Raw genomic sequence first — 19,887 nt, forward strand, 5'->3', positions numbered from 1 at the left:
AGTTATTCTCATACCAAGGATTTGTTTTGCAGCACCCAAATCCTTCATTGCAAATGAGTTTGCCAATTTTATTTTAAGCACTTTTATTTCCTGCGTGTTAGAACCTGCAACAAGCATGTCATCTACATACAATAACAATATAATATAGTTGTCATCATTTTTTCTTTTGAGATAAACACAATGATCAGAGTGACATCTAGTATAACCTTGTTCAGACATAAACCTGTCAAATTTTAGATACCACTGCCTTGGAGCTTGTTTTAAGCCATACAAGCTCTTCTTCAACCTGCACACTAGTTTCTCCTTCCCTTTTACCTCATATCCTTGTGGCTGCTGCATATATATCTCTTCCTCCAAATCCCCATGGAGAAAGGTTGTCTTTACATCTAACTGCTCAAGATGCAAATTTTCAGCTGCTACTAGACATAAAATAGTTTTGATTGAAGTCATTTTAACAACAAGAGAAAATATCTCATCAAAGTCTATACCCTTTTCTGTGCAAACCCTTTCACCACAAGTCTATATTTATACCTTTTTCTACCTCCGTCTTCTTCCTTCAACTTGTAAACCCATTTATTCTGCAATGTTGTTTTACCTACATGCAATCTGACTAAGTCCCAAGTCTGGTTATGTGCTAAGGGGTCCATCTCTTGTTTCATGGCTTGCTCCCACTTCTTCCTGATTTCTACCTGCACTACTTCTTCATAACATTTTGGTTCACCAGATCAGTCAACAATACATAATCTAATGAAGAAGAGTATCGTTTAGGGGGTCTACTTATCCTGGTAGATCTTCTAACACCACTTTCAGGTGTTTGAGGTGCTTGTTGTTGTTGTGGTTGTTGTTATGGTTGTTGATCATTATGATTTTCAGGCACCATCACTTTTCCTGTGATCTCGTCAAGCTCTTTGTATTCTCTATTTTCTTTTTCCTGTTTCGTTTCCTGCAACTGATCCTTATACAAAACATTTCCATTGAATATGACATCTCTGCTCCTAATGGTTTTGTGTTTTTCATAATCATAAAAGCGATAACCAAAATCATTAACACCATATCCAATAAAGGTACATTTCTTTGATTTTGCCTCAAGCTTTGCTCTATTTTCTTTATTAATGTGGAAAAAGGCTTCACAACCAAAAGTCTTTAAAAAAGAGTAGTTTACCTTTTTTCCTATCCATGCCTCCTCTGGAATACCACCATCCAAGGAACTTGAAGACCCTCTGTTTATTAGATAAACAACAATATCTACAGCATCTACCCAAAATTGTAAAGGCAATCCTGCATGCAATCTCATGCACCTTGAACGCTCCATGATTGTCCTGTTCATCCTTTCTGACACATCATTTTCTTGTGGTGTTCTTGGAACTGTCTTCTCTCTACGAATTCCATTCTCTGAACAATACCTATCAAACTCTTTGCTGCAATATTCACCTCCATTGTCTGATCTGAGACACTTCAACCTTTTTCCTGTCTCATTTTCAACCAAAGCTTTCCATTTTTTGAAAGTATCAAATACATCAGATTTATTTTGAATACAATAAATCCAGGTTTTTCTGGTTGCATCATCAATAAAAGTAACATAATAACGAGAGCCACCAAGAGATGATACCTGAGCAGGTCCCCATACATCTGTATGCACAAGCTCTAATTTTTCACTCTTCTTTTCTTTCCCAACTCTAAGGAAATTGACTCTCTTCTGTTTTCCATAAACACAATTCTCATAGAATTTTAAATCAACATGCTTCAAACCTGGCAACATATTTCTTGAGTGAAAAATTTGCATCCCCTTCTCACTCATGTGCCCAAGCCTATGATGCCACAATTCTGTATCTTCTCCTATAGAGGTTAAAGCATTAATAGAATTAGAAATACCATTGCATAAATACAATGTATCAACCTTTCCTCCTTTCGCTATTACCAGGGATCCTTAGTGACCTTCCAGGTTTTGTCTGTGAAAGTAGTTACGCAACCTTCACCTCCCAACTGCCCTGTTGAAATTAAATTTTTCTTCAGATCTAGAACATGCCTTACCTCCTTCAATAGCCATTAATTTCCATTTTGTTGTTTTATGAAAATTGTACCCATTCCAATGATTTTATAGGTTTATCATCATCCAATCGAACCTGTCCAAAATCTCCTTGAACATAATCATAAAAATGTTTCCTATCAGGTGTGGCATGGAATGAGGCCCCTGAATCTACCACCCAGGTATCAATAATATTTTCTAATGAAAGAATCAAAGCATCTTACAACATATCACCTGTTACATTCACTTCATGATTAGTTTCTTGATGTGCGTCTTGGAAGCCACTCCTGTCTATTGGATGTCACTGGCTTGGATTCCTAGGGGTATTCTCACCAGAATACAAGCCCTTTGCTGCAGATTTCTCTGGAAGGGAAGCCAACCGGGCAAGATTTTTGCTTGGGTCAAATGGGATGCCCTTAATTTGCCAAAAAAATGGGGGGATGGGGTATAAAGAAACTTGACGATTTCTCTTCTGCTTTGGCTGCTAAGCTTGGATGGCATTTAGTATCTGCTGACAACCTCTGGTCGAAGGTGACCACATCAAAATACATTGCCCCGATGCAGATATTGGATTGGATTAGGAGGCCCCAAAGAAGCACTACAGGGATTTCAATTATCTGGAAGGCTGTGATTAAGGCTTTGGATCCCATCAGAGCTAGACTTACTTGGAGAATCCACTCAGGAGATAAAGTATGAGTTGGAATAGACCCATGGATCGGATGTGGGAACATGCACAGGCTGCCTATTGAACTCACAAATCATCTACAGGATAATAATATCACTCATCTGGCTCATATTGCGGATGGAGAAAATTCCACCTTTCTACATCAGGCCTGGAAATCTGCTCACCAATTAAATATCCCACCTCAATGGGCGCAAGCTCTGGGATGATTATACTCAGGCACTTACTGAAGCACACATCCGTATTACTGAGGGAGAAGATGAGATCATATGGGCCCTCTCAAAAACAGGGAGATACACTCCCAAAGATGGATATTTAATGCTGACAGAATCCCGAAAACCACAGACCATTGAAGCATGGTGGAAACATCTTTGGAAGCTTAAGGCCCCCCCAGGACCAGGCTGCTTATGTGGTCTATTCTGAGGAACAAAATTCCAACTGGTGATAACTTACTCAAGCGCTCACAGTTTGGACCTCACTGGTGCTACCTCTGCAAATGCAACAACGAATCAGTCCAACACTTGTTCCTCGAATGCTCTGAAGCACATAAGCTATGGAATATTATTTTACCTGTTGTTACTCCACAAAGTAATTGGACTGGTGCATCTATCTCAGAGGCCTGGAAGAATTGGTTTACCTCCGTCACAGCCACCAAGCAGCGTAACATACCTCTTTTGATCAGCTGGGCCATTTGGATGGCTTGAAATAAACAGGTTTTCCATAACCTTTCCCCTCGCTGGACTGTTATCGTAGCCAAGGTCTTGGCTGACTACACCCCCATTCCAGAGGATCCATCTCCCCCGAGGCACAGATGTATAATTCCTGAATCAATTGATCACAACAAGCCATGGGCCTATTTCGATGGGGTTGCGCAGGAGACTGGATGTGGTGGGGGGGCCATTCTACATATCAACCCACACCATTCATACAGCATGCTCATGGGATTCAGAAGAGGCACTAATAACTTTGCAAAATTATTAGCTGCTAAATTCCTCATACAATTTGCATTGGAGAAAAATTGTAGAGATCTACAATTATTTGGGAATTCTAAAGTTGTTTGTGATTCGCTGAATAGAACCTCTAGATGCTTTGCTTTTACTTTGAGACATATACTGGATGAGGCACTGAGATTGATTTCATCCTTTGACTCTTTTACATGTAAACACATTTTCAGGGAGCGGAACACAGCCGCTGAAAACCTTTCCAAAGAAGCAGTGAACAGGGATCCGGGCATCTGGATGATCCGAGAACAGCGAGATGGAGAACACTATCAATACTACCACCGACCTTTCATGGATATCACTGTTTAATTTTCTGGTTATTATGGTTAAAATCATATGGATATATTTATCATCTGATAGACTTTTCAGTTTTTATATATAGTTGATTTCCTTACAGTATATTATAGTCATTGTTACCTCCCTGCGTGGAACAAAGATAACAATTTTTTGAACACTTATCTTAGTTTTTGATGATGACAAACAAGTCTCTGTTATGTTCTAGAATATGCTCACATGCATCTACAAAATGTAATTTCCTTTTACTAATGAAATTACGATTTTTCCTAGGGGAAAAAAATGGTTGAGAAAGTTATAAATAACAAGGATCAAGCCAAATCTAATCTTAGTCACTGATTAGGGACTTAATCTCGGCCGTTGAATCGTCAGCAGGAAAAGTATAAGAAGAGGATTGAGTGTCATTTGGAGACACACCAAGAAACTTGAGAGATCAGTCAGTTCAATTTTCTGGGGCATGGTTTGCTTAGGAAATCAAACAAGTGATCAGTTGCAGTGAGGGGAAGCTCAGCACGAGGCCGAGGAATACATATCAGAGAGGCAGCAAAGTGCTGGAAGAGGCAGCACAAAGCCTTGGAGGGCTGACGCAGAGGCAACAAGGGTTGACGCAGAGGTTGAGGGGGCTAGCACAGCTGATGCAAAGGCCGTAGAGGATGACGCAGTTGACGCAGAGGGATTCAGAGGCTGCACTGAGGTGATCCAGTGGGACAGACTGAGAGATGATTGGCTGATGCAGAGCCAGAGAGGGTGATGTTGAGTCTCAAAATTGTCTTCCATCTTCATCCATATTTCCATTATTTCATAACCATTTAGCCCTCATTTCATAATTATCTAGCCTAAAACCCTACATCAAGTAATCATCTTCATGATCATATGGGTTAGAATAATCATTTTCCAAAGTTATTTATTTTATGTATTTTTAAGTGATGATTAAAAACTAGGAAATTAACATGGTTTCATTTATATATGTGTGTGTTATGAGTTTTGTGACATGTGTAGGCTTATTTGGAGGTTCTAGAAGGATCTTACTTGGCCTCCCAAGCACAAATTCGAATTTCAACTCAAGAGGTGGACCATATTCCAAGGAGAAAGATCATGGAGATCTTGATGTGTCATGGGATTTGTATCTAGTATTAGGGATAAGTTGAGACAAATATGGATCTAGTAAATATTTAAGGGATTTACATTTATTGAGAAGATATCCCTAATTCATGTATAAATAAGGGGAGAAGTGTGTGTAATGGGTATTAAGATTATTGGAGACTTTTGAGATAATTTGAAGAATCATTTCTACTGTTCTATTTGTTGTTCATGTTGTGGATGCTTTATTAAGTTAGTTGTAGCTAAAAAGTTCTTTAGGTGTACAAGGCAAGGTTGGAGGCCCCCATACCAAGCTAAGTACACTCTGGTTAAATTTTGTATAAATTAGCATAGTTTTGATTAAGTATTTCTTGTTTCAGTTTTATGATTCAGTTACTTAGATGTGTTATGATTTCTGTATGTTTTTTTGGATGATTTTCGTTTCAATTCTTTTTTTATCAAATTATGAATCATAACTAAAAATCATCCTTTTGCATTTCTTGAATTGTTTCTTGAATTCCAATTTATGATTTGATGCAATGGTAATGTTGTTGGAGTAGAACTGTGAAAAAGGACAACTAGGACCTCCTAAGTTAGGAGCCTCTTCTCTTGCTTTCTACACATCACAAACTACTGCTCTTTAGTTTCTCTTCTTGAGGACAGTACTGTGGGGAAGGACAACCAGGACCTCCTAAGTTAGGAGCCTCTTCCTTCACTTACTGCATCTTGAATCAGAGACTTTTTAGTTTCTTTAAACTTAAAATTTATTTTTGATATGCATTTCCTTTAACCTTTGAGCCTTTCCTTCCAAAATTGACTTTACCTGAAATCCATATACTTTGGACATCCTTCCAAGTCTACGAACCTAGATTGACAAGTAAAATACCTGAGTTAGTTTACTTAGTAAATTGAGCTGACAGGTGACGCAGTCCCTAAGGGGGTGACGCAGTTCCAAAGAGTGCGTGGAGAAGCTTTTGCTATCTAGCACAAGGAATAGCCGGAGTCACTGTAGGATCGTTCATTCGGTTGCTGATTAGGCGGAATATCTGTCTCCAAATAGAGGTATTGCTGCCAAGGATATTCTCTAAAGGATGAGCTATTTCTGGCACCGTAGTTGTATTCAGAATCTGCTTAATAATAAAACCCTCTATATGTTGCACGGGTTTCCCACATTGGTTTTTTCCGGGGATGATGGTCCAAAAATAATGGTGTCCTTTGTGTTGTCTTAGTTTACTTCAGTTGTTGATCTGTATATTTGTGAAGGTTGCAATTGTGTTTATTTCAATGTTTATATTATTAAATAACATGTTAATGTAAATAACAAGTAGGAGATAATAAATAGGATATTGCAGTAGGGATTTCTGATGTGTTAGCTTCAGGAATTTTCACAATTTGCATCTTGAGTAGTTAGATGTAAAGACAACCTTTCTCCATGGGAATTTAGAGGAAGAAGTATATATGCAGCAGCCATAAGGGTATGAAATCAAAGGGAATGATAAATTAGTGTGCATGTTGAAGAACGGCTTGTATGGCCTAAAACAAGCTCCAAAGCAGTGGTATCTAAAATTTGATAGGTTTTGTCTGAACAAGGTTATACTAGATGTCACTCTAACCACTATGTTTATCTTAAAAAGCAAAATGATGGTAGCTATATTATATTGTTATTGTATGTAGATGACATGCTTGTTGCAGGGTCTAATATGTAGGACATAAATGTGATCAAAGGAAAATTGGCAAATTCATTTGCAATGAAGGATTTAGGTGCTGGAAAACAAATCCTTGGTATGAGAATAACTAGAGATAGGAAAAATCACAAATTAATGTTGTCTCAGAGTGAGTACATAGAAAAGGTGTTGGAAAGATTTAATATGTAGAATGCAAAAATAGTTAGTACACCTTTGGCTAGGCATTTCAAACTAAGGATATGTGTCCCAAGACTCAAGAAGAGATGGACTATATGTGTAAAGTTCCATATGCATCAGCAATTGGAAGCTTAATGTATGCAACGGTCTGCATAAGGCCTGATATTGCACATGCAGTGGGAGTTGTAAGCAGGTATATGAACAATCCAAGAAAAGAAGATTGGATAGCAGTGAAATGGATTCTTAGGTATTTGAGAGGTACCACAAATCAATCATTATGCTTTGGTGGTTCAAACATTGCTCTACATGGATATGTTGATACAAATATGGCAGGTGATAGAGATAACAAGAGGAGCACAACAGGGTATGTGTTTACTATAGGTGGAACAACTGTCAATTGGGTTTAAAAAATGCAAAGTGTTGTTGCACTTTCAACAACTGAAGTGGAGTATGTTGCTGCTATAGAGGGCAGTAAATAAATGATTTGGTTACAAAGATTTGTGGATGAATTGGGCAAGAAGGAGGAGATGGGCAAGTTATACAATGACAACATGAGTGTCATTCATCTTGCAAATAATTCAGCATTTCATTCCAAGACTAAACATATACAACTCAAGTACCATTTCATACGGTGAGTGTTGGAAGATGGATAGTTGAAGCCGAAAAAGATACACAATAGCTAGAATCCTATAGATATGTTAACAAAAGTTGTAACCAAGAAGAAACTGAGATTTTGCTAAGTTTCAATTGGTCTTCAAGTATGAAGATCAAGATAAGAAACAACTAGGTCCAAAGTGGAGGCATTGTCTAGTAAATGAAGCAGCAGTGGATTTTCTATAATCAGTCTCCAAGTGGGAGATTGTTGGGTGTGGAGCCTGATTATCTCCCTGATTGTTCAGAGGCTTTTGTTTTAGTCACGTTGGATCTGTGTTTCTAAAGGGGTTGCAATGCCGCCCATTTAATTACCATCAAGGGGTCCCAGGGGGGCGACAACGACTTTTATTAGCCCCCCTTGGCGGGGGTTTATGGGCAGCACCCCGAAGCTAAAAATAGATGAAAACTTACCTTGTAAAATATTGTAATTTCGTAGTCAATATGGGCCATTCATTAGGCAGATGATCTGACAGTGGAAGTTATGTTAATTTAGGGTTTTTTGCCCTAGAAGGAAACCCTTGGTTTATATGAGGGAATTGTATCGCGGCTGTGTATTATTATTTTGAGCAAGAAAGGAAGAGGGGACCGTGTGAGAGCGAAGAGGAAATTACAGCGGATCTGTTGTAGGTTGCATCTCTTCATTTTGTTGGATAATATAAAAGGAAGGACTGGTTGTTTCTCCATGGATGTAAGCCCAAATTGGGTGAACCACGTATATCTGTGTCTCTCTTATTTTATGCATTTTCTGTGTTTATGTTTCCACAATATTTTGTATATTTCATTGCTCCGTTAATTAATTTCTAACATTAATCAGTTAGAAGAATAAATTCTAGTCGCTGCATTTCAAGGAAACTTTCACAAGGGCTTGGTGCGAGTTTCTAGAGAAGAAGGATTTTTGGGGTTGGAGAGTCTAAATGCTAAGGATATAGTTGGTTGCTTCAAAATCAACCCTCTTGATAGGCATTCACTTCAATATTATCCATAAACTTTCTTGACCTAGTTGTTTGCCCTAGGTAAACCCTAGTTTGGTGTTGCCTCAACTTAGGGGCTTATTTGAGGGTTTCATGTGTCTTTGTCTTGTTGAAAATGATGGTTGGAAATATTTTCTCCTTGCCTTGACCTTTTTCCATCCCAACACTCAACCCACTAAACAAGCCCTAGGTCTTGTGCCTCGTAAATTCGGCCTCTCTTAGAAAAGCGATTTGCCTCCATTTGGTAACTGGAACCTTGTACCTAAGTTATGCTTTTCCCTTAGAAGCCTATTGGTCACCCTATACCTTTGTACTTAGAACATTTATAATAGGTGACCTCATACTAGGACTCCTTCCATTGGTGAAAGTCCATAAAGCGCAGGGGGTTTTCATTGCAGTGACAATGGGCCACTACCCCATTGTTGTCTATTGGTCTAGTAATAGGCTTGTAGGGTACCCCTCTCCAAGGCCTGCTAGATTTTATGGAAACACTCCCATGAGTCTAGGATTTACCACTATGCCTTTTTTTTTCGTAGCTCCTTCACTCACTTAAGTGGTACATTGAAGGATCTATGTAAGATCATCATAGTATAGAAGCAAACCCATCACAATATTCATAAAAACAACAGCTATACACCGCTCTCTTAATTATACTCGATGAGTGGCTATATTAAACTCATAATTAATCTGAATGGGCTTTGCTATTTTAATGAATTCTTGATAAAGTCAAGCAGCTAACTGTAATGTTTTTAGATAGTACAATCCTTGACGAGAAAGCTTGCAAATCCTATTGAAATTCAAAACTACATAAATTGAAAATATGATCCAAATTTTAATTAATTAAATAAATAAAAGAATAATTGATGATTTGAATTTCTAATCAATAAAACTACAATCAGCCATTACTTTGAAACAATTATCATATCAATTTGAATTTGACTCGCAGACCATGATGTGAGATAAAATAAATGATATTGCTAATGATTACCTAGGCATATTGAATAGAAATTCACATTTGATATGCTTGACATGGTTAAACCGTCCTGAGGTGTAATGACAAAAAGGATCTACCATAAAAGACACCACTGTAGACATATCTTTAGGTACAGAGACAGTACTGTTATGTTAATGAAACAATGCATGAAATATGTATTTACATCCCAATAGGTTCATGGAATTGGAGGAAATAAATGAGGTTCTATAGTTCATATCGAACTCAATTACAGGGCAGAGATTGAATTGTTTATTCAGTTATAGCGCTAATATCTTCCATGCTAACAAATGGTATTTTAGCTGAGTCTAGCAATAGTTGATTCAATACTACTCCACAGGCACATAATCCAATTCCAGCTAATGCAAACTTTTTTCCAAGACCTACCAGAGGCATAGATTCTACCGACAGTAACTTATTCTCTGATTTGATCAATGTCCATGCCATTGCAGGTGGGAAGATTCCATAGAGTGTTGTCATTCCATAAGCACCCTGTGGCACAGTGTAAAAATTGCCCAACTGTTAGCAGAGATTAGTTTAACCTGTCAACAAATAATGTCTATCATAAAGAGGACAATTTTTCATCACAGTTATAGCAGACACAGTATCTGTAAAGTGCTGAAATCTGTGCATGTATCTTATACAGTTTATAATAGCAGCAACATATTGGGTTAGCTTCACTGCTTACAGATTTTCAAAGCAAAGAACAATGATATCAGACTGCAATGAAAGAAAAAGATTCTTTACAACTGACACTAATATTTTGTTTCTTTTCTAATTAACATGCAACTTGTGAACATCGCAGAAAATACTAAACCTAAGACCAAATTGCTACAAAGCAATCTTCTGTTGACATGTTCTTAATTTCAAACGTTGGAAACCTATGGGGATGCATTCATGTAAACATTTCCAGAATGCTGGAGTTCTAAGACTCCAACAACATAAGGAGTCAAACATAAAAGTGGATTAAAGTTCAATAAAGGTCATTATATTAGCATTAAGCGACCATCATTAAATCAAAATGTTAAGAACTATAAGTTTTTGGTAGATCGAATACTGAATATACAAATCTAGGCGTATCAACCTCAATCTATTGATGCCTCTTGTCAGTAAAATATTTCTTAGCATCCAGATCTTTTATGTTCTCTGTTTTGGTTATGTTCACTCTCTATGAAATCTCAGTGGTATCAGAACAAAAGTGGCATGAACCTTGTGAAGGCCCTGTTGATGCTCAAAACTGTATAACTTGACCATCAATTATCAATCACTATTGTGGGCTAAGCAAAGCATTAAGTGGGATTGGCACTTGGGTTTGAATCCCTGAAGATCCTCAAAATCTGTTAAGCCCAATATAAGCACCATATTAACCCTAAAACCCATTATTAAGCCCTAGATATTGAGTGATTACATTTCTATTGTTATGTCGACTATAACCTTCCATGGTCCCATTTTATTATAATTATACACTTTGTCGCCTATATAGACTTAGTCTTAGAATCATCAAATATTGTCTTTGTACATTGTATTTATTGTAGAGGGAGGTTTCCCCCTTGAAGATGACTGTAATTATTGGTTTCTTATAATATTCAATGCACAAGGTCCATAACATTTGGTATCAGAGCTCATGATCCTAGGGTTTTTCTACTTCAAATAGGTTATCATGGCATTTTTGCTATAACTTTTTTTTTGGAGGTTTCAAATGGTGAGACTTGGTGAATATTGAGGAGAAACCTTGAGTAACATTTGGTTCAAATTTCAGATCTTGGTTTGCTATATTGTCGGAGATATGCTCTAAGGAATTTATGATTCATAAATGCTCTTGAAATCAGCTTCAAACAGGTCATTTCAGAATTTTCACTATAACTTTTTTTAGTGAGGTTTCAAACTTTCAAGAAGTGAAACTTAGACCATATTGAGGAGAAATCTTGGTGGGCATTTTTTTCAAATTTTAGATATTTGTTCACTATAATTTTGAATATATGCTCTAAGGAATCTAATGCTCATGAATTCTCCTGAAATCAAAGCCAAACAACTCAATTTAACATTTTCGCGATAAAAAATTTCTTGGGTGGTTTTAGATAGTGAAACTTGGAACATATTAAGGAGAAATCTCGAAGAACATCTAGTTCAAATTTTAGAATTTGGTTTGCTATACTTTCATAGTTATACCCTGTGGAATTTAAGGTCTGTGAACAATCCTGAAATAAATTTTAAATAGGTCATCTTGGTAATTTTTCTATCTTCTTTTCTAGGAAATTCATATTGTGAAATATTTCAAGAGACATACAAAAGTACCTCAGGTACAAATTTCAGAATTATATTTAAAGAATTGGACACCTGACATGCTATACAAGTCTACGTGTGAGGAGAGGCCAAAAATCAACAAGTTTTGGAAAAGTTACCATAACTTTCACATCAAATTCTGATCACACCTGTGGAATTGCAATATATATATATATATATATATATATATATATATATATATATACACACCAAAGTTTTAGATCCATAAGGACTCAAATATCAGAGATTTATCAAGAAAAACTTCAATCATTCATATATTTTCCAAATTAAGGTTTTAAAGGTATGTAACTTACAGGTGACCTAACTATTGATTAGAACCTATGTCACAGGGTTCGGCGAACCTGAAGGTTCAGGTTCGAAATTCGGCGAACCTGAAAAAAAAAATTGAAATTCGTTCAGGTTCGCCGAACCTGAAATTCGAACCTCAAGTCGAACCTGAACGAACTCGAACCTAAACGAACCTGAACGAACCTCAACGAACCTGAAGGCGAATTTTAAAGAATTTTTTAAGGTTCGATTTTTTTTAATGATGCACTGAGAACTTCATTATGACAGCCATGATAGCTGTTTTATCCTACCTTCATCACTGTACTCTAGACCATCATGTTGACTGTGATCATGCGAGAGTGTATTCCATGACTGCAGGATCATTGTGATCTTTCTTACACCGAGATAGTGAGATCATGTAAAGATAGTGAGGGATCCGAAGATCTTTCAATTACATATATATATATACATTGACTGTTAAGAAATAGATCCACCGAGATGAGATACTATTCCTCACTATACTGAGGTCCTTACTGTCTCATTTATTCCGAGACTGTAATGGTTACTGTGGCACTTTGTTATGCAGGGATTGTACCTTGTGTCCTCAGTGGCTAATACACTAATGATTATTCTACTATGGAAGACATTTCTAACTTAATAATACTTTCTAAATTCCTTTGAGGAAAATTCCTCCATTCAGTGAATACTCTAAGCTCCTCTAACGATGGAACATTATTGTCGATGTACATTAACATTTTGTTCAGTGCAGATAAATAGGAAAATACATCTCTAGCTAACCCACGCAATATTCCGGTTGCAACATTGTTTAGCATTTATTGAGGATAGCAAGATCAAAGAATTTTGTTCACGAGTCTTTCTATGTTTATAGTGGACAAAAGGGAATCACAGGCAACATAAATTTGTATCCTTCGAGAATGATCATTTCTGCGGCTTTGTTATTGTGCCAAAATTGTAGTGTATATATATATATATATGTGATTGAGACAACGTCTAACATCAATCTTATTAGGCCGAGAGAGAGGTTCTATCACTGCTGTTCTTTGTCTGGAGTCTAGACTTCTACAGGAGTATCACCGAGGCCTTGATGCCAAGACTGCTATGCGAGATCCATTGACACTGTGCCTTTGTCCTACATCTTTGCTACTCCATTCAGCTGAGATCCTCATAGGTATGTCGAGATCACTCGCTGTGCAATTGTGATATGTCTAGGTAGATTTGTATGCTAAAACAGATATGCCGAGAATGTCTAATCCTTCAATCTTTGCAACGTCCATTATACAAGGTTATTCTTGCTCCATTAGACTGAGGTCATATATATATATATATATATATAGATATATATTGAAAAATATGTATAGTCGAACCTAATGCCGAACCTCATTCGAACCTGATCGGAAAATTCGAATTCGAATCGAACTTAATCGTTGTCGAACTCGAATTCGAACTCGAACCATGTGACATAGATTAGAACTAGAAGTTCTCATTTTTTTTATGACTGAAAGTTGTGATAAAGAGTAGTATTATTATTTCCAAACATGCCTCCAACAAAAACTACAACATCAATTAAACCTACTAAAGGTTCATCCTTGACTCAAGAAAAAAGTGAAGACTTGGAATTTAGGTTATCTCAATTAGAGAAGAAAGTTCATGAAATAGATGGTAATATGTTGAAAAAGGTGGATTTATCAAGTTCTCAATAAAAAATTAAAAGAGAAATGGAAAAGAAGATGAATGAAAATCAAGAAGGATTAGAAAAGAATAATGAAAATAAGGAAGAAATACAAAATTCCATAAAAAAATTACAAACCATTCTATTAAAGGATCCCCCTAAAAATGATATGGAGATCCAAGAGGATCATGAACATAAGGAGAAGCATGGTGTTGATAATCAATCTCATATGGAGAGTATGCTTTCACAATTGGAGAGCACAAATATTGAATTGCAAAATCACAATCATGAATTTTCAATCCAAAATCCACATCCTAAGGGTTTCAAGTCAGCACCAAAGAACTACCACATTCCAAAGATCGATATGAGAAAGTTTAGTGGTAATGATCCTATAACATGGATACTTAAGATGGAGCAATAATTTGATCTACACCAAGTGGCATCCTTACAAAGGTAAATATTGCATCCATGTTTTTAGAACAAGACAACCATGTATGGTATCAACAACTTTGTGAAAGGAAAAATGATTATGTTATATCTTAGTCCATTTTTATAGAGGACAAATTGTCCCTCCTCCAATGCCTATAAATATAGGTGACCTCCACCTCATTTGGACACTCATCATCACATACATCTTCTCTCTCCTCTCCTCATTGGTTCATACAAAATTGCGGGGAACTTCTTCACACATGCGAGCAAGTGAAGGATGAAATTATAGGTGGCTAAATCTAAAACTGATTGCAACTTTGACAAGAGTTGACTTTGACTTTATGGACTAAATTTTGGTTCGATCTTTTGAGGGAATTTCTGTTTGGGTAGGCTGCACTTTTTGACACAAATGCCGAGGTGATCTGGGCACTTTGAATTGGGCTAGCTGTAGAGATAAATTGTAGACTTTGACCATAGAATATCTCTCTGTTTTGATCGAGTTTGACTAAGTATTCTTGGACTGTTTTGGGTTGAATTTGACCAGCATTGAAGGTTGAGTTAAAGGGTTGTTGTTTGAGCTCTTGAAGGGCTATTTGATTGTTGGCTGAAGGATTGGTTAGGGCATGCTGACAGTTGTTGACTTTTTCATAATTGCAGACTTTATGACATTTGACCAGATTTGACTATTGGCACATATTTTGATATTGGTTGGTAGATTTGTTGTATATGTCAAAATTTGACTTTCATATTGTTTATGGACTTGGGCTCATTGTACCCTTTGTTGAATATTTGAAGACAATCTAATAGAAGAAGAATTTCAAAGGGTTTTCCCCCTTTGGAGTTTTTCCCTGGCCTTTGACCAAATCAGTGTCTCTTGTTGATGTGTTGATTGTCTCCTATTGTCATTGCATTTACTATTCTATCTTCAACTACTATTGATGATTGGAAGAATTAATTATTGTTGAATAGATTTCTAATTGAAGAATTAAATTGGGATAAAGTAATTGACATAGCATAGGGCAGTAGAAAAAATAACAAATCCATGGCATTCGTGCAGTTTTGATGCAATAAGGAAGGATCCTTGCCTTTGAAAGTAAAAAACTTAAAGGAAATAACTTACTCAGACCCATCTATGAAAATTAAATGTTGGCCTATTACATGCAATTAAGAAGTGATGTCCATAACTAATAGGAAGACACTTCAAAGTAAAAATAGATCATGATAGTTTGACGTACTTCTCGGAGCAAAGACTATCTTCAGAAGAGAAACAAAAATGGGTCACAAAGATGTTGGGTTATGACTTTGAAATTATCTACAAAAAGGGAAAACGACATTGTAACGCCTCCTCCCATATCTACCCACTTTAGCCAGCCTGACGGTGGTAAACAGAGCTGAGGGATACTATGACATAAACTGAGCTCCTAGATAACCTTAAGGAAATGGAGTCGACAAAAAAAGACCTTACTGAATTCCCTCAGGTGCTACATGACCCCCAAGAGCTAATCAATCACTCCATGTGCCCAACCCCTAAGATAACTTGCTTTTTCACTAACCTAGAGCCTTAGTCGCTCCCATGACAAGGCCTCCATGTGACTGGAACCCTCCAGTCACTCCCACAAACCTGCTTCCCAGCAACTGCAGTCTTTTTCACTCAATTCTGTGCCAGCAACCCCGAGATATGAGCCACTTTTTCAGGGCTAGGATCCAGACCTCTGCCCAGAACTTAATGAAACTCCCAAAAATGATAAATGACACAAGGGCAAAGTCTCTAACACAAAAATTAATCAAGGACTTGAACTAACCCGATCTAACCATGATAGCCATTTCGTCAAACACATTGAGAACATAAGATCTATAGGTCATGAATGCATATCTGAACATAGAGATCTGAAACTTATATAAGGTTTACCAAGAAGGACTAATGCCCTCTCACAATAGTTGCAATAACATCCATTAGGTCATGCATTCATTAACCATTCATTTATCAATCAAACATGATAAGAACCACTACTTGGATCTGTCATAAAACCATGCTTATAACCAGATAAATAACAATGATAGAACAACCATTAAATACACATAATAACAAGTACATTTACTCATGAGATACAAGAGGAACTTAGCTCTTATTGACATATGAAAAATCCAACCAAGTCAGGGACTTCCACGTACCACCCGACCATAGATTGGGTTGAACCAAATCTTTCTTCCAGTCAATCACCCTTGTGCCATATTCCAAACATGAATGTGGGATCTCATGGGATGAACCAATCCATAAACAGCCAAGGGAATCCAGAGGTTAAACCACCTCCACCCTCACACTACCGTGATCTCACCTAAACTGGTCCTGAGATCACAAAACCAAACCGAGCTTGGATGCCTCAGAATTCCTTCACCATCCTGTGAGGAGTTGAGGGCTTCCCGAGAAAACCATCTCCACCCCCAACCCTTGGGATTTTCTTGAGACCACCTCACCTGGATCCAAAACCTTTCGGCAATCTAAAGCTCAACCAAGAATGAATCCCATCACCCATGGTTATTCGAAAATGGCAAAGCAAGGCTAAAACCACTGTCGAAACCCGGCAAAACCCATGCCAATGACATATAATAAACCAATACACATGCATATACCATGCATGCCAAAACTAGCTAGGAAATCATACATGCAACATGTTACCTGCAAGTATTCCTGTTTACGCCGCTTGATCCAACCTTTCCTTGCTTTCCTTTGCTTTCCTTGTCCTTCCTTTGCTTGCTTTCTTTCCTTCTCCTCTTGGTGCTCTTCTCCTCTCTCAGACTGACTCCAAAACCGAACTGATAAAAGACCCCAAACTGATGCTCTGATGTCTTTTTATTATTGATGCCTCTAATTTCTTCATTTTTCCTCTATTTTCCTTCAATTTCCTCCTCACATGCAACTTGTGACCTTTCACCTCGCTTTTATCCTATTTTCCTTTATATTGATAAATAAAATGCCAATAATGTCTTTTTTCCTTTTCAAAGCCTTTGCCAATTTCTCAGTAGCCATAATAAATAAGTGATGCCCACTAGGATACTTTGTCCAACATCCAGCTCGGAATACGTGTCCCATGACCATGGTCTTATTTTTCCTTTATTAACTTTATTACGTGAACTTTTAACCCAAGGCTATTACAGACCCCTCCCCCTTAGGGGAACACTGTCCTTGGTGTTCAATGACACCTACAAGTAGCAAAACCACTGAAAAACCAAAAAATACTGCCCATGGAGCTTTATAACTAAGCTCATTGCAGTATTTACAATGAAAAATTTGCTCAAACGCAAAAACCATCATGACAAACATGACAACCATACCGCTTATAACACAACTCCTATTTTATTATTATTTTAAACATTGAACACATTTTCCTCAATTAAAATATCTTTTAATGTGGGAAAATGGTAAATTGACCACCATACTCTCTCTAAACACTGAAAGTCACTTCTCAGCATCCCATCCTGTAGATTTGCTCGTTCCGGTTTGAACAAGCTATTACACTAAGGTGTTCTATCAATTAATCTTCTTGGAATGAATAACATTTTTTTTTAAGTTGTCGGAATGCAACGGAATGAAAGACAAACTGTGCAGATGATGGAATATGCCAAGCGAATGCCATCAGATCCCATTAAAAATCCTCAAAACTCCCTCAAAACCCCTAATGACATAAACCAGCTCCCATGATTTGGACATCCCGTGCCCTGGAAATCCACCCTGGCTGTACTATAGAGGAAAATAAAAATGGGGACATGACAAATCCTCCCCCCCAAGATTGATTTCCCTCGAGCAATCCACACCTGTCCATTGTAGAGGCATCTCCAAATTGATAACAAGATCCCATATGAACCACACCACAGGTCCACATCATGCCTCCAAGAAATCCAAACATGACAGAATCCCTCAATACTTGGATCCCATGCCCATCTCTAACTCAACTTGCTACTAGTAGATCCACCTGGATCCCAAAGCCACCATGGCCAATCATCGCCCAAGTCCCATGGCTCTAACTGTACCATGTCTCTGACTATAGTCGCTACTCCATCAAGCGAATACCAACTCATCACCTCTCTCCAATCCAACCTCTAGCATAGGCCGAGGTCAACCCCACTCTACTGATGTTGGGCTAGTGCTGCTAAAATATTGATGAATTGTTGGTCCACATCCCACTACCCACTGAAACATGTAGTAACCCCCTCAACTTTTGGCTCTTGTTGTACTGTGCCCCGGACTAAGTATGATACTCCATCAATAGGATACTAACTCATGATCTCTTTCCAATCCATCCTGTGGGAAGGATCAGATGCATAGGCACCTGTATATGTGATAAGTCCCCTATGCTGCACTATGCCCCACTCACGCAACCCTGCCTGGTCAGTCAACAATATCCATCGAGAAAACCCTGCCTCTCTGGATACAAGTGGCCAAATTGTGTTGCAAGCCCTATCTATGTACTCTTGGAGAAGGTTGCTTCTTGAAAGTACTGTAGCGCTGTGAGCTGCCTGTGCATCTACCATTAGGGGAATTTTGAGGTCTAAAATGGGCCTCCTAAGAAAAATGTACAACCAAATAAACTTTGTAAGAACCAATAGGATTGAATATGATGATGTCAACCATGGGGGATGATTCACCATTTTTCGAGTAAAAAACTAAAAATGTTAAAAAATAATAAAATAATAAAACTATTTTTTCAACTCGTATTTCAAACTTATCTCCCTAAGGTTTAACTAAAATTTCGAGTGGGAGTACTCATTGGATGCAAAATTTAATTCTTCATCTAAGGAGTACCCATGTTACATACTTTCAATGGACCTTGCTACATGAAAACACGTGATTGCAATCACGTTTTTCATGTATTTTTCAATTTTCGTGTAGCAGGGTCCATCGAAAGTATGCAACATGGGTACTCCTTGGATGAGGAATCAAATTTTGCATCCAATGAGTGTTTTCGCTCGAAATTTGAGTAAACCCATAGGGAGATAAGTTGAAAATACGAGTTGAAAAAATAGTTTTCTTTTTTCCCTCTAAAATTTGATGATGTAATCTAATCTTATTTTATTATTTCCACTATTATTTTATGATTTCCTTAGGAGGCCCAGTTTAGACCTCAAAATTCCCTTAATGTTGCACCTCATCAGTGGGTCGGCCCAAATATGGATGCATCACCATCTCAAAAAGATCCTCCCTCATCTGAATGGAAACTCCACGCTCCTCCAATCTACCAACCTCCTGCAAAACTATCTTGTTAGACTCTCGTACCTCTCGAGGATAAGTGTCTACAAACACTACCACCCTGCTAGTTGTCTGTACATCTGCCTGCTCCTCATCAATTGTTGGCCCCAAGGATGGTTGCTCATCCTCCACCATGGGCTCAACATGAACCTCCAACTAACTCTCCCCAAAAGGCTCATCTTGCATATAGTGTATATCATCCTCCTCAGCTGACTCATTCTCTACAATATGTCGTGCTAACTCTTGCCGCCTACACCTACTTGTTAGTGAGAAAAGTCTTTAACCCCACAAGGTTTGGTTGGTGGAAAAAACTAAGAGAAGGGGTTGTCACCTATTCCCAACTCTCTTCGTTTAAGCTATCTCCTAGGTTAGCTAAGGGGGTGGTACCTAA

The 19,887-nt window shown here is 37.7% G+C and overlaps 1 protein-coding gene across 7 annotated transcripts in view; it reads right to left on the reverse strand.

Annotated features, from left to right (window-relative positions):
• The window catches only part of LOC149225986 (uncharacterized), a 353,707-nt gene that overhangs the window by 7,355 nt on the left and 326,465 nt on the right, over positions 1 to 19,887 (reverse strand). For 3 of the 7 annotated variants that reach the window (XM_089377368.1, XM_089377369.1, XM_089377371.1), the window contains one exon: positions 9,949 to 10,053. In XM_089377368.1, the coding sequence (XP_089233494.1) occupies positions 9,949 to 10,053 (105 nt within the window). Of the gene's footprint in view, positions 1 to 9,614; positions 10,054 to 19,887 lie in introns of those variants that run through there. The other 4 variants (XM_089377365.1, XM_089377366.1, XM_089377367.1 and 1 more) reach the window with 2 other exon arrangements.

Source organism: Pinus tabuliformis, chromosome J (assembly GCF_031772625.1).
Source record: "Pinus tabuliformis cultivar Carrire ecotype Pingquan chromosome J, CPIR1, whole genome shotgun sequence".
Classification (NCBI taxonomy): Eukaryota; Viridiplantae; Streptophyta; class Pinopsida; order Pinales; family Pinaceae; genus Pinus; species Pinus tabuliformis.